The 15,160-nt window shown below is 46.3% G+C and overlaps 1 protein-coding gene across 4 annotated transcripts; it reads right to left on the bottom strand.

Annotated features, from left to right (window-relative positions):
* Positions 1 to 1,720: 1,720 nt before the first annotated feature.
* On the bottom strand, positions 1,721 to 15,105 carry Tatdn3 (TatD DNase domain containing 3). 4 transcript variants are annotated; one of them, XM_021651059.2, is made up of 10 exons: positions 14,969 to 15,105; positions 13,410 to 13,442; positions 12,158 to 12,231; positions 11,293 to 11,377; positions 8,865 to 8,927; positions 7,887 to 7,996; positions 7,470 to 7,525; positions 5,716 to 5,828; positions 3,936 to 4,010; positions 1,721 to 2,181 (listed from the first exon to the last, which is right to left on the bottom strand). In XM_021651059.2, exons 1-10 carry the CDS (start codon positions 15,032 to 15,034, stop codon positions 2,038 to 2,040), a joined length of 819 nt encoding a protein of 272 aa, XP_021506734.1. In that variant the 5' UTR covers positions 15,035 to 15,105; the 3' UTR covers positions 1,721 to 2,037. The 4 variants fall into 4 exon arrangements, with proteins under 4 accessions (XP_021506734.1, XP_021506733.1, XP_021506732.1 ...); XM_021651058.2 differs by having other exon boundaries at positions 3,936 to 4,013; XM_021651057.2 differs by having other exon boundaries at positions 3,936 to 4,016.
* Between the last annotated feature and the right edge of the window lie 55 nt (positions 15,106 to 15,160).

Below are 15,160 nucleotides of genomic sequence, written 5' to 3' on the forward strand. Positions count from 1 at the left end.
GAAGAGGGGTCTCTTCTTATACCTCCTGAGGACAGTGGAGGTGCCGCACGCAGCACAAGCCTGACGCCAGGCTCGCTGAGACCCAGCAGAGGCAGGGCAGGGTGGGGAGCAGGAGGAGTGACTACCAGTGCCCCCTGGATGTAAACTCGCTTCCCCAGATGAGATCTTCGAGCGTGAAAGTCTGTTAGCTACAGATAGTGTTCTCCGTAGCATGCCTGTCAGTATCTGTGAGAGGGGAAGGTGCTGTGGGCACTGTGACCAGGCAGCAGATGCAGGCTAGCATTACATTCTTAAGACTACTCTCACTCTTGCCAAGATGCCTGTAGGCATAAGGTTATCAGGTACTTCAGATGCTGATTTATGTACCTTACATATCTGGTTGCAATCCTTGTTCTGAGAATCTCCAGTCTCAATGCTGTATAAACTCTGTTCCATTGTCCCCTGATATGCCAATAAAGCGGCTTACAGCCAATCGCTGAGCAGGGGAGAGAATACGCCTGGAATTCCTGCCAGCCAGGGGAGGAGGAATTAGAAGAGGAAGTAGGAAATTCAGTCTTGGGAGAGGTCCAAGACAGATCAGAAGGAGCTGGAGCAGGAAAAGTACAAAGTGAAAATATCTCTGTGATGCAAGCTGGAAGGAAGTCAAATTAGCTTAGAGGGTTAAGAATAGAGTAACAACTGCTCAATTATCATGTTTTAAAGCTTATTACTAAACAAATATAAAAGTCTCAGTTATTTGTGTGATAGTTGGGTTAAGAGAGAAGCTGAGAAAGAGTTTTATAAAAATAACTTTAACAATGCCAGGGCCGCAGCACTCTGGGAGGCAGAGGCAGGTGGATCTCTTTGAGTTCAAGGCCATCCTGGTCTACAAAGCGAGTCCAGGTTGGCCAAGGCTACACAAAGAAACTCTGTCTCCAAAAACAAACTAGCAAAAACAAAAAAACAGGGCAGTACAATATCACAATGGCTACCATCACCCTATTCAAGCTTCTTATGGGGCAAAATGTTGTGTGCTAACTTTTATGCTTGAGCACAAGATCCTGGGCGTCCTAATTCAAGAACCAATTGACAGGTGTGTGGACAAGTGGGGCCAGTTTCTTTCCTCCTGTTATCTTTTCCTGAAAGGTATGTCCTTACCAGGCAGGTGCTGTGGTTTGAGGCTGCAGCGCAACTGCGGAGGGGGCCGAGACAGCACTGCTGCGCCTAAGCAACACGGTGAGGCTTGTCTCCTTAGGGGGGAAATGCCTCAGTGCTCTCACAGCTGCTGCTGCTTCTGGCCAGCGGCCCCTTCCCGCCCCAGCTCAACCTGCACACCTCAGCTAAGACACCATGCCCAGAGAGGCCCATCTGACTAAATCTGAAGCATATCAAACTCTGTCAGGCACACACCAATTCTTAAGTATTCAAAGACAAAAATGCATGGAGCATCTTCCATAAGCGTATTGTTAAGTGGGGAAAGGGTGTGGGGGGGCTCGTTCTTCCCTCAAGAAGCCAGTGTGTCTGTCTTTCCCAGCCTGCTCCATGACTTGCGAATAGTCAGAGCCCAGGGTTTCAGTATCCAAGCCAAATCTTCCTTTTTTAAAAACAGAGTTTTTAGCTGGGCTGCAGTGGCACATGCCTTTAATCTCAGCACTCAGGAAGCAGAGGCAGGCAGATTGATGTGAGTTTGAGACTAGCCTGGTCTACAGATCAAGTCCAGGACAGCCAAAAAGAAAAAGTGTTTAGAAATCATTATTTTTATTTATGTGTCTGTGTCTGTAGAGGGGTACGCCACGTGTGCTAGTGCCAGAGGAGACCAGAGGCGGTGGTGTCTTCTGGAGATGGAGGGACTCACAGGCAGTTGTGAGCCACCCAACAGGGCTGCTGGGAACTGAGGGTGAGAGCTCTGAAAGAGCAGCAACTGAGTGCTCCTAGGGCTGAGCCGTCTAAGGGGGCATTTCTGTCAGACTCTGACTACTCTGCACGTAAAATGGCTTCTTCAAAGTGAGCACTTGTTTTCCCGCTGCTGCCCTGGGCTGGCTTGGGGTGGTTTTGAAGCTATTTCTGGAGCAGGCACTGCAGCTTGGGAAACAATTTCAATGCGTTCTGTGTTGTCACTTCTCGGACTTCTTCCACTGAGATCCCTTTCACTTGGGCAATGAATTCTGCTGAAATGGAAACGTTGCAGGGTTCGTTCCGTGTCTGAAAGACAACAAAAGCTTGACATCAAAGTGTGCAGGTCCTTGAGGCTGACACACACACACCTAAGACTGAACTGATAAAACACCGGTGAGGTTCCTTTTCTCCTCTCTGAAGGGACTGACATGTCTTTGCTTTTGGAATGGGGGAGGGGATGAACTTGGCGGGTAGGACAACAATGTTGCCTCTAAGTCTGGGCTGCTCCAAAAAAGAACCTAGAGGCGCCGCAGTTGAAGTCCTAAGAACCAGCCAGGGAAGCTGTCTGCCAACTGAGCCCACGAGAGCAGCTTGCCTGAAGGATTAACTGTCCTTTGCTTTGCAGCACACTGTAGTGCTGGGAAAGGTCACTGCACTCAGCTTGGCCCCTTCACCTCCAAGGCTGCCTGCCCAGTGTGGTTTCGAATGCCCCAAGGGCTGGAAAGACTCAGCAGGTTCTGCCATCTCACTGACTCCTCCAACCCCCATTTTAATACCAGTGAAGTAAATAGTCTACTTACACTCAGTGGTGGTTCTCCCCCCCCCCCTTTTTTTTTAAGTTATGTACATTGGTGTTTTGCCTGCATGTATGTCTGTGTGAGGGTGTTGGATCCTGGAATTATACACAGCTGTGGGTTCTGGGAATTGAACCGGGGCCCTCTGGAAGAGCAGTCAATGCTCTTAACAACTGAGCCATCTCTCCAGCCCCTCAATGGTGTTTCTTTTTTTCTTTTTTTCAGGACAGAGTTTCTCTGTGTAGCCTTGACTGTCCTGGACTTGGTTTGTAGACCAAGCTGGCCTCACACCCACAGCAATCCACCTGCTTCTCAAGTCCTGGGATTACATACATACATGTACACATATACATACATATGTGTGCTACCATACCCGGCTTCAGTGGGGTTTCTTTCTTTTCTTGTTTTGTTTTTGTTTTTAAGACAGGATTTCTTTGTGTAGCCTTAGCTATCCTGGACTCACTTTGTAGACCAGGCTGGCCTTGAACTCACAGCGATCTGCCTGCCTCTACCTCCCAGAGTGCTAACATTACAGGTGTGAACCACTGCACCAGGCCAGTGGTGTTTCTTAATGACCAACAAAACAAAACAATATTTCTACAACTAACACCATTTAGACTTAGTGAAAAACATTTCTATAATTATTAATGAGTGGCTACATGGGATAATAATAAAAGGCATAAAATTATTAAGGCAAAAAACCCTTGATAATACAGGCTAACAACATAAGAAGTGTGTCGAAGGTTCTCACTCAGGGCTGTCATAGTTCAAGGCCAGGCTCCACTATATAGTGAGTTTGAGGCCAGCTGGTGTTGTGTAAGACTCAGTTTCCCCAGTACTCAGTACTCGGCACTCAGAAGGCAGAGGCAGGTGGATCTCTGTGAGTTTGAGGCCAGCCTTGGTTATGTAAGACCCAGTTTCAATAATGAATGAATAGATCGGTAGGTAGGGAAGGAGAGAGAGAGAGGGAAAGAGAGAGAGAGAGTTTTGAAGAAATTAAGGCGCTTTCTCAAAGTCAGGCAATTTAGTCTTGAACTCTCAAAAAGGATTTGAAGGGAAGTCTTAATAAATCCCAGCCATGTTTGATAACACTGTTACATAGATGAAAACGCGTTCCCTGATGCAGAGCAGTACTTACACCAGCTCCTCCAGGGAACATGGCCTGAGGTTGGCATTCCAGTGCCAGCGAGGAGCACAGAGTCCCCGCTAAGCCAGAACAGCTCCCACAAAAGGAGCATGATCGCCATAAACCAGAGATCCACTTACCTGTTTCTCTGGTCCCAGCACAGGCGAATCTGTTTCTAAGCAGATAGAACTTAGAGGCAGCTGTTTCACAAGCTTCTGCTTCTTAGAGAAAGAGAGAGTGAGTTTAAAGTGGTAGGAAGTGGAGCAGCACTGATTTACACGTGGGCGGGTCTGGTCCTGCAGGACACTAGCGTCCATGTTCCCCACTGAGCCTCCAGGGCTCTCTGAACTGCCACCACGTTCTCACAGTCTTTCTGACTGGCGACTTTAAAACAGGAATACTCCTGAGAGTTGCAGAAAGCACCCAAAGCTTCCAGCAACCAAATGGATTAAAGTAAAAGTAAGAAACGCTCCAAAGAAATCAATCAAAAGACAAACGGCTGCTGATAAAGAGATGTAAAACCCCGTGGCTGGACTTCAATCCCACATTCTTTGCCTACATTAGTTTTTGAAAAATGATACAGATGTTTCACAGAGTCGAAGGCATCACTGTTGTAATCTGTATCCTTATGTCAGGGAATGAGAAGAAATGAGTGTTGTAAACATGATCAGAATGGCAAATTACCAAAGACTGCTTTCAAGCACTTTGAACTGTAATTCATATGCCCTAATAGTCACTCTTTAAAATATATATTTAAATAATATATAATAGTCATTGTCATTCATCCCTCTGGTCACTTGCAAATAGCAAAACCAACTTTCTGTCTCCATAGATTTGCCTAGTCTGTGCATTTCACAGAAACAGAATCTTATAATTTGTGTTTTAAATCTAGCTGATTTGCACTAACATGTTTTTGAGGTGCTTTTGTATTGTGACATGCTGAAGTAGCTCCTTCCTCTTTACAGCTGTGTGGCTGTACCACAGTCTGGTCATGCAGCAGAAGATGCACTTCTGGGTTGTTTCTGTTCTTTGACTACCACACACAATGCCGTGTGAGCATTCATGTCCAAAATATATATATTTTTTTCTTCTTGGGGGTATCTTCCTAGGGTAGAGTTAGTGGGTAACAGTAATTCTACACTTAGTTTTGGGGGACCTCCCAGATTCAGTGGTGTGGAATGGCGCAGCTGTGCCTTCTCTGGAGGGAATGATTCTGGGCCTCTGCTCAGGTGGCAACTGGTCACTTGTCTTCTTCAGGGAAGGGCCGGCTTTTTGGTCAGATCCCTGTGTTCACCATTAGACTGTATTGGCACCTCTATACTATGCTCACATGATGTAAAAATATTTTTCCTTCTGTGGGTTGTCTTTTCAGTTTACTGATAGTATACTTATAAATATAAAAGTCTTAGCTTCTATTATTGTGGAAATTTAAAATTTTGATGATGCCTAATTTCACAATTTTTTTCTTTGATCACTTAGGTTTTTGGTGTCATCTCTAGGAAACCATTGCTTAATCTATGATAAAAAAAATCAGAGCTGTTTTTTTTTTATTTTTTTGAGAGTTTAAATATACTGACTCTTACATTTAGGCCTGGACCTATTGTTTTATAAGTGAGTCCTAGAACTCACTTTGTAGACCAGGCTGTCCTTGAACTCACAGAGATCTGCCTGCCTCTGCCTCCAGAGTGTTGGGATTAAAGGTGTCACCACCACACCCAGCATCAGAGTAGCACTCTTAAATCTGGAGCCATTTCTCCACTCCCTCCCAGATGCTTTTTTGAATCAACTTTTCATGGGTTTGAACAGGGACTAAGACCAATTTTTGAGATGTAACTAAAATAGAATCACAAGTTTGTCACAGAGCTCAGGGTTGAAACCGTGTCTTACGACATGCTTCCTGAGTTTCAGTCAAGACTGTACCTGGCCGCTTCGCACTATGGACGGTGGAATGGAGAAGTAGTAGCCAGCCTTTACCCCCTCCATGGCCACGGAGGGCCGGCCATCAAAAGCATGCAGCAGCACCTGCTCAGCACCTCACAGAGGAAAAAGAAGTCAGTGTTCCATTTCGTCCCTAACAAACAGCTTCCTGTTAGTTAAACTAACAGAGAGCCGGACTTTAATAAATATATCTCACCAGGATATAAAGTCAGATTCCATAGCTTCTACAGTTTCAATAAACATAAAATATTCAGAAAAGAGAAAAATAAGTTTTTAATCTTCAGAATAAAATAGTTGAATAACATTGAAATGCAATTTTAAAGCAATCACCTAAATTCCCTCCATCACTAGCTCCTTTCTACATGTCTGTGAACTGTTGAAATAATATTTAATAGAAGGGTTTTAGGCAAACTGATGTTCCTAATAGAAATGCTAGTAGAAAAAAATGGACTCCCAAATTAAACACTCGTTGGCTCCTAACACCAAAGCCTAACCTTTTTATATGCGTGTGTGTTGCTGAGGACCAAACCCAGACCCTCACTCATACAAGGCAAGGTCCCTACCACCAAGGAGCATTCCTCCACATGAAGTCCAGCTCGTACAGGACAGCTGTCCACCAGCATAACACTCATGTGTCCAGTGACCCCTGAAGGGCTCAGTCCTCATCCCTGACCATGCCTCCCGCTGCAGGTACTTTTATTATTCCATCACCTGTTCTTTCAAATGCTGTGAATATTCATTATGATCATAAATTTGTTGTAAAATTTATTTAGTAGTCACAATCAACCAATGTATGTTTTTGTATACATACAGCTGTAGACTGAACACATGTATACATATACATGTACTGCTTGTTATGCATCTGACAGGAATTTTTAATGCACATAGGAGTCTAAAAGTAAGATGTATTCTTATTGTGGATGGCATTTTAAGCTTTGGAAAAGAATTATGTTCAGGTTAAGAAGGTCTAGAGCACGTAACTGTGCTCTTTACATTTGATGGCCACAGTCTGCACAGTACTGTTTTCTTATTTACTTATTCTTTTTATATATTCGTGTTTGCATAAGTACCACATGCCATGGCAGAGGTCAGAGGCCACTCCCCAGAGGCTTGGTTCTTGCCTGCTACCTTATGGGATCTGAGACTGGAAGTCTGGTCGTCAGGCCTGTGTGGAAGCCCTTCTGCTCTCTGGTCCCCAAAGCAGTGGACAGAAAACATGCACACTGTGAGTGAGGACACTGTCCTCCTGGCCTTCTTTTTTCTTTCTTATTGGAGCCAGGGCCTGAAGAGGTGGCTATGTGGTTAACAGTACTTGCTGCTTTTACAGAGGACCTGAGTTCAGTTCCCAAAACCCACATGGCAGCTCACAACTGTCTATAACTTAGTTCCAGGGGACCTGATGCCCTCTTCAAGCCCATGAGGACACCTGGCACAGACACATGAAGGTACACACATGCAGGCAAAACACTCATACACATAAAAATAAATACATCTAAAAAATAATGGAAAAAATGGAAATTGGAGCATCAAGTTTTCATGTGCTCTAGTCAAGCCTGGCAAATACATAACTGCAAGGATTAGTTTGATTTGTAAATATTAGCCTGGCATCACACTCATCCTGGTGGCTTTCTAGCTCCTCCCGGTGCACTCCTTCTCTTTAAGGGATGGAGGGAGGCATGCTTACTCCTTAGACCCTCGGTGGGAGCTGTGGAGCTCCAGTGGTAGGAACATAGTACCTTGCTCACGTAGGAGGCTGAGGGTGGGTCTTCCAGCGGAGCGAGAGTGCACGTTTCTGTTTAACAACAACAAAATTCCTTTGAAGACTTTTAAATAGGACGACACTGTTTTAGAGCAGTAAAGTGACTCTGGAGGCTGGAAAGGAGGCCCAGCTCCTCTGGCAGAGGATCAGGTTTCTCCCCAGCACCCACAGGGTTAACAACTCTCACCCCAGTCCCAGAGGCGCCCTCAGGTCTGCTGGCCTCCACAGGCACTGCGTGCACACAAACACAGACATACACGCTGGCAAACACCCACACACAGAAAGAATACATTTTCACAAATAACCCAGAGGAAAAGAGACACAGGGCTCCTTTCAGGAGGACCAGCCATTACAGTTTGCTCTGTAGCTACGAGCAGAAAGATGCTTCACCTACAAAGGCACATTTAGTCTTTTGGCCAACTGGACCTGTTTGATCAGGACTTGTCTTTGTTCTTCCTTCTCTTCATCAGTGCCTGCAAATCTGGGGGAGAAGTCTAGCCCCACCTGTAACAGGAAGACAAGAGAGAGTCCCATCTCCGTCCGTGTGTGATGAGTAGGCACCCAGCGCACACGTCAGTACCTGGCAGCCACCTTAACATATTAGCTGAGCAGATATACCTGACTTCAAAAGTGCATTTGGTGCACCCCAATGCCTAAGCTGTTCTGTATTCCCCTTTTTGGGTATTACAACTTTAAAACTCACTATGCATGTCACACCTCTCAATTTGGGGCAGTAGCACTGCAAGTATTCAAGTCGTGTGCGGTCAGCACACTGGAGGTGCTCACGGCAGCAGGCCACCCACTGAGGCTGCCTGGAGCGCGTCCTGGGAGCTCTGTTCAGAATGTGCGTCTTATCTTTATGTTCAACAGGAAGAGGTATTCGTTAACTGCGCTCAATTTTTCACCATCAGTAATCATTTGAGAAACACGGTTTTCAGTCAGGAACAAGACTAAGGCACGTCTTTGTGTCACTGTGAGGTGTTTGTTTTAACTTTAGAATGACATTCACTGGGTGGAGGGTCACACGTGGACGCCACCGCGCACGTGCGGAAGTCTGGGACCACGTTCAGGAGGAGGTTCACCATGTGGGTCCAGGTCCTCAAGCTGGGGGCGGTGCTCTCACTGGCTCAACTCTTTCACTGGCGCTCTCTCTACAGGTTTGTTTTAGCTCCTCAGAGCAATGGCAAAGGCAAAAGCAGTCTTTAGAAATATTATGACGCCATCCTCTCCCATTAGCATAGGCCCCGAGTAAGGCCGAACAGAAGAACACAACTCTCTAAGCCGGCTGGAATTGCTAGTGCTGAACTAAGGCTTATCGCATATATGCCATGGTGGTCTGGATCAGACAATGTAAATCAGCAAATGGGTTTACCTCTCCAACTGCCAACAACCGGTCCTTGTACTTCTCAATAACGGGCAAAGCTTCATCCAAATCCTGTGAGGAAAAAAATGTAAATGTATAAATGCCCAGAGTAGGAACAATAGTTCCTCAGTCTGTACTGCACCAGGCCCTAGGCCACACTGCTACTTGGCGTAGCTGAATCCACTTCGACAGCCTATGGCTGGGTCTCTGTCATGTTGGAACACACATGTTCTGGTCACAGGCTCGTGAAGCCCTCACTCACACGCGGCCCCCTGCTCGGGAGGCACTGCCCCCCAGGTCTGCCTGGGAGTGTCTGGGGTGGCTGAGAACTGTGGGGGGTTGTCATGCACACAGCTGTGCGCCCTGAACAGAGGCTTGCGCCCTTTGCACTGCTCTGTCTTCCTCCCGCGCTTGGTCCACCTGTCACGGGAGGGCAAACTATAAACAATGCATCGCACGCAGCTTGCCTGGGCACTGCTGGAGCAGTGGAGCCATTCATTTCTGTCATGTGCCTTTGTGCTTAAGATGACTCAGCCTGTGATGTCCTTCTAAGGTGAAGACAGAGTTTAGACACTGCTTATCGATGAGTTTTTTAAAAATTGGTGTATTGTTAGCTGGACATGTGGTGATGCCCAGCACTCTGGGAGGCAGAGGCAAGAGGCTCTCTGTAAGTTTGAGGCCAGCCTGGTCTACAAAGCGAGTCCAGGACAGCCAGGGCTACACAGAGAAACCCTGTCTCATAAAAAATTGATTATATGTTTATGCTATATATTTGCAACATATGTACCTCAGTCAGTTCCATGTACCATGTGTTTGCAGGTGCCTAAGGAGGTCAGAGGGCATCAGAACTAGTTCTCTCAGATGGCTGTCACCCTGATGTGGCTGTTGACAATGCAAAGGTGATCTCCCCAAGAGCACTGTGTGCCCTCACTGCTGAGCTGTCCCTCTGCTCTCTGTGGAACACTGTCAACTACTTAGCGGACTATTTTCAGATGTCAACTGTCAAGTTCTTCCGCTGAGGAGAATCAGAGTGAGAGAGGAGCAAGAAGAGGAGGGAAACAGCCGACAGAGGAACAGGACATCTGTGCTATGGAGGAAGGGAGGCAGGGCCGAGGGGGGCAAGGAGGCAGGGCTGAGGGGGAGCAAGGAGGCAGGGCTGAGGCGGACAGAGTAACGCCTCAGAAAGCTATCGCAGCAGGCTTGGTCAGCGAGAACCCACACTGCCCTGGAAAGCTAGCAGTGTAGGACCCGTATAGTGGAGAAGCTGACTGGCAAACGCTGGGATGGCTCTCAGATATCTTCCTTGGTGGACATCCAGAGCACTCTGTGGGGACAGGGGCACTGGAGAAGAGGGAGAAATAGCTTGCTTACAAAATTTGAGTCAGAAAGAGGCTGACAATAAGGATGAAGTTCAGCTGCACAGACTTACACCTTGAGGAGCGTGTTCTAGTTATGAGAAAAGCAGAACAGATTCACAGGAACCTGTTCAAACTCCTAGAGAAAGAGCACGCCAGGTGATGAACAGAGACTGAGCCTATGTCCTGATTCACATTAGTTATTTAATGTAGGCTATGTATTCTGTGTGTTTTTAAAATTTGTTTTTATTATTTTAAATTGTGTATATACACAGGCGTCCTAAGAGGCCTGGGCATCCTAGATGTCCTGGAGATGGACTTACAGTGGTTATAAGCTGCCCAGTGGGAGTGATGGGAGTTGAACTTGAGTCCTCTGTAAAGCCTTCTGAATTCCTCACCACTCTCTGGACTTTTTAACTGGGGGCTGAACCTAGGACCCATACATGACAGGCAAGCACTCTTCCACTGAGCTAGAGCCATCCTCTTTGTACTTTAAGATAGTCTCACTTTGAGACAAGGCTCTCACTGGGAACTAGGCCACAGGCTGACAGGCAAGCCTGGTGTCACCTGGCCGCTACCTTCCAAGCACTCAGAGGACAAGTATGTGGAAGCACCCACGTTACTCCACATGCGCTCTAGGTCCTCACCCGTGTGCAGCAAGCACCCTGTTGACTGCGCCATCTCCCCGGCCCTTCTATCACTTTTTTTTAGACAACGCAGAATGACATGGTTAAAAAAAAATGGAGAAAGTCAATCCATAATTCTACTATACCATCATGTCATACAAGCTTGACCTGATTCAAGGTGCTGTTTCTTTGTTTTGTTATTAACTTAGTATATGAATCAGAAGCTGGGTTTGGTAGCAGAGGTTGTAATTCTAACTGGGAGGCTGAAACAAGAGGATCATGGGTTCAAGGCTAGCCTTTCTCAGAATGAAAACCTTGGCTGAGGTTACAGCTCAGTGACAGAATGCTGTCTGAGGCCTTGGGTCCAGTCCCCAGACCACAAAGAAGAGAATTACGGGGTGGTGTGGGGACGGTTACCGAATCAACAGTCACGTTTGTTATTTTACGTGTCTTCACCTTCATTGTCACACTTCTTGGTTTTTCTGGTGAAAGTTCTTGAACTGGGTGAACTCCCAGACATGGCAGGATGAATCCAGTATACCTAAAAATTTAGACAAAGTTAAGAGACTAACATTAGGCAGAGATCACAGTGTCTCCCTGCAGAACAAAAGGGAAACTCTGCTTTAGGGCTATGAAGTTGCCTTTTCCTCCTCAATCTTTTTATTTTCTTTGACACAAGTCTCACTATGTAGCCTTTGCTAGCCTGGAACTTACTATGTAGACCAGACTGCCTGCAAAACTCACAGAAATCCTCCTGCCTCTGTCTCTGTAAGTGCTGGATTACAGGCTTGTGCTATCATGCTCAGCTCTCCTAGTTCTTTTAAAAAACAATTCTCTGGAATTATTTAAATTGGATATCACTGCCTTTCCTAGCAGCCCTTTAAATGGTCGCCACAGCCAGTGGAGACTCTGTGCTTCGGTCTCAGCACTAAGATGGCTGAAGCGGGGACTCCCTGAGTTCATGCGATCAAGACTGGCCTTGGCAGCACAAAACAAAATGTTAATTAGAAGTAGCACCAAAGCTGGAGAGGCAGCTCAGCAGATAAAGCTCAAGGACTGGAACTCAGCTCCCCAGCTCGGCAGGCATGGTGGCTTTCTGTAACCTCAGCACTTGGGAGGCAGAGGAAGAGGCAGGGGATCCCTGCAGCAAGCCAGCATAGATAGAGCAGCCAGAATCAGTGAGCTCTTGGTTTAGTGAGGAACCTCACCTCAGTACATAAAGAAGACATCTATGTCAATCAGCCTAGGGTGTCTGCCTGCCCACATATGCACACTCATCTGCACAGACGTGAACACACACACAACAAAGAATAACAACAACCTTTCTGAAAGTTGTATAATCCTTTCAAATTCTCCTGCATGTTCAGCAACTGCCACAATGGCCATAACATTAGCCTAAAAAGAACAAAACAAAACAGAAGACTAGAACAGAATATCAAACAATATGCATGTTTAATATAAATGAGGGGAAATGTTAAAGTTTTCTATATTTTTTTTTCTTTAGCGGGCTCCAATAATATACACCAAATGACTGCACTGAGTTTTTATTATTTCAGCCCTATGTTTGATGAGTATAACTGTCACCTCACTAACCTATACAGACCAAAGGTAGGCACTGCTTTAACATACTGGACAGAGACAGCGTTCTGGGAGGGCTCAAAGTCCTTAGACTCATGTGACTCCAGAGTCCATGTGACATAGGACAGTGCACACTAACGTGGTAAATACTTCCAAGATTTTATACTTTGTATTTTTCACTTTTATTTATTCTGTGTGTGTGCATGTGCAGGCACGTGTGCAGGCATGTGCATGCCACGGCGAGCATGTGGCAATCAGAGGGCGCCTCTCTGAAGGCAGTTCTGCTCTTCCACTATGGGACATCAGGTTTGCAAGTGCCTTAACCCACTGAGCCAGCACTCTAGCCCTTGCAAACTTTAGTCTCACAAACGAAAATGTTTCAAAAGATTTTAGTAATGTATTCTAGGTCTCCAAAATAATGTGACTTTAAGAAGTGAAAGACTGGGGCTGGGGAGATGGCTCAGTGGTTAAGAGCACTGGCTGCTCTTCCAGAGATCCTGAGTTCAAGTCCCAGCAACCAACCACATGGTGGCTCACCAGCATCTATAATGAGATCTGGTGCCTTCTTCTGGCGTGCAGGTATACATGCAGACAGAACACTGTATACATAATACATAAATCTTTAAAAGACTTGCCCATTCTTCTGTGCTGCCAAGCGTGGTGGCTGTAGGAACATGTTTTCAAATCAGACTAACACATCTTTATCACCACAAGCACGTGTCTTTGTCCTGTTACTAACCTTTAGGCATTAGACTCTTGATCTATCAAATGGAGAATGTATGACTATAAAAGTAACTTCCTCAGAAGGTGAGACTTTAAGTGAGCTAAAGTTCAATAGGGCTTAGCTCTGTGGCTGGCATGGAGCAAACACCTTTAAATGTTATTTACTGCTAACCGGGAAGGCAAAGCAGGATCTGTCTGAACAGTACGTGAAATCTGTATGTCCTTTGAAAACAGGAGAGGAACAAAGGGGGACATGGTGGATAATAACTTACCTTCCTGGCTCTCTCCAACACGTCATCCAGATCCTACAACAAACGTAAGCAACCACACTTACTTTGCAGGAGGAATCAACTGCTCTCTGGCTGTACAGATGCAGCCGGGGCACCATAATGGGCAACACTGTTAGCAAGGGACAGGGTGGCAGAAAAGGATGTGCCTCCATTGACCCACTCCTGCTTACTCTTGCACTCAGTGACACAACTCTGCACTGAAACAGACTCCTCTGCTGCCAGATACACGTCCAAATATAAGTCTTTCCTCACTCTACCCCTCAGCTTTTGGACATTTCCTCCACACTTTGCTTTCACAATATCACCGCGGGCTCTCTGAATTCACCTTGGCACACACTGTCCTTTTTATGACTTCAAATTCATCTGCTCCCTCTGCACTTGCCTTGCCAGATCTCCTATTTCTCTGTTATTTGTTTAGCACCCTCAGCCACACTATATAAGATCTCTACCACTGAGCTCTATCTCAGTTTCTTGTGGCTTTAGATAGCATGCTGAGTCTTCAGCTCTCACTTTTCACTCTCTCCTGGACCCATGACTCACATTCTAAATGCCCTCTTACCAGTGTGTCCCCATTAGGGTTTCTCTCTGCCTGGCTCACTACTCAGATCCCAAACCTTTGTCTTTCCCCATCTCAGCAAAGGGCATCACTATCTTCCTTACAGCACAAACGAAAAATCTATGTCATGTCTGAGTCCTTCCTCTCCCTTGCTCTTCACATCCAAGTCCCCTGCATGTTATTGTTATTTCTAAAGTATGTACTCTGATTCTCACGATATTCTCACAGTACTGGCCTCCACCACCTCTTCTCTGTAAACTGAGACATTTCTTAAATGGTCTAGTTTTCTCTCCACCACCGTTTTGCCACTCAGCAGCAAATTTGTCTTCAGGATATTCTGTTTCTTCTTCTCCTCTTCCTCCTCCTTCTTTTTTAAGTTTGCCTTACGACTAGTGGCTTAAAACTGTGCTTCTAATGCAATCTAAAATGTCTTACTGATCTACCCCTCCCGTCCCCTGAAAATCTCCTCAGCCTTTGAAAAGTCTCTTTTATTGAGCGCTTCCAGCTGTTGATTAACTATATGCTAAATTCTATACTGTGTTGGGTCTCAGTCTGCTGGTGTTCCTCACTTCCGCACACTCACACCATAAGCGTCATCTCCTAAGAGATAGATAGACCCCTGCTCCTCTTTCATGTTCAGTCTTCCCCACGTAGCCTGTCAAACCTATTTTCACCCCTACACCCTCCTCATCCCACGTTATTCTTTTTGTTTGCCCCTCTCCCGGCCCAGAACTGGGACCTCTCCTAAGGGCTATCCCATCTCAGGAGTGGTAGGAGAAAGGGCTGTTGACACCACAAGCACAGCTTGTTTACTGCTTTCGAAGATCAGACAGAACAGTAAGTACGAGGATGGAGATTCAAAGGGAAACCGGTTAGGTCGCCTTAGACTAGGTAGGGTCTGAGGATTTGGGGGAGAAAAAGATAACCTGTGGTAAAGGACGCGACCCTCCCGACTCCCGCAAGCCCCCAAATCGCCCTCACATACGCTGTCAAAGTCTGGGGCGGAGAGATGGCAGTGACAGTCCACTAGCCCCAGACCCACGGTACCCATAACTACTTCTGCAGGATTCTCAACCGGAAGCCGGGCGGAACTCCGGGGCCGCGGAAACCCGGGCGGAACCATACGGCCGCGGAGGAGCGAGTTTCCGGCCGGACGCGTGCAGGAACGTTCCACTGA

This window comes from Meriones unguiculatus, chromosome 11 (genome assembly GCF_030254825.1).
Source record: "Meriones unguiculatus strain TT.TT164.6M chromosome 11, Bangor_MerUng_6.1, whole genome shotgun sequence".
NCBI lineage: Eukaryota > Metazoa > Chordata > Mammalia > Rodentia > Muridae > Meriones > Meriones unguiculatus.

What these genes read in the sequence shown, in the direction of transcription:
- Tatdn3 (XM_021651057.2), bottom strand. Translation starts at nt 15,034, where the DNA reads ATGGGTACCGTGGGTCTGGGGCTAGTGGACTGTCACTGCCATCTCTCC. An exon ending in GGTTGTTGGCAGTTGGAGAG is followed by an intron (nt 7,997 to 8,864) that starts GTAAACCCATTT and finishes TTCCTGTTACAG; the next exon opens with GTGGGGCTAGACTTCTCCCC. An exon ending in CCATAGTGCGAAGCGGCCAG is followed by an intron (nt 4,017 to 5,715) that starts GTACAGTCTTGA and finishes TCTTTCTCTAAG; the next exon opens with AAGCAGAAGCTTGTGAAACA.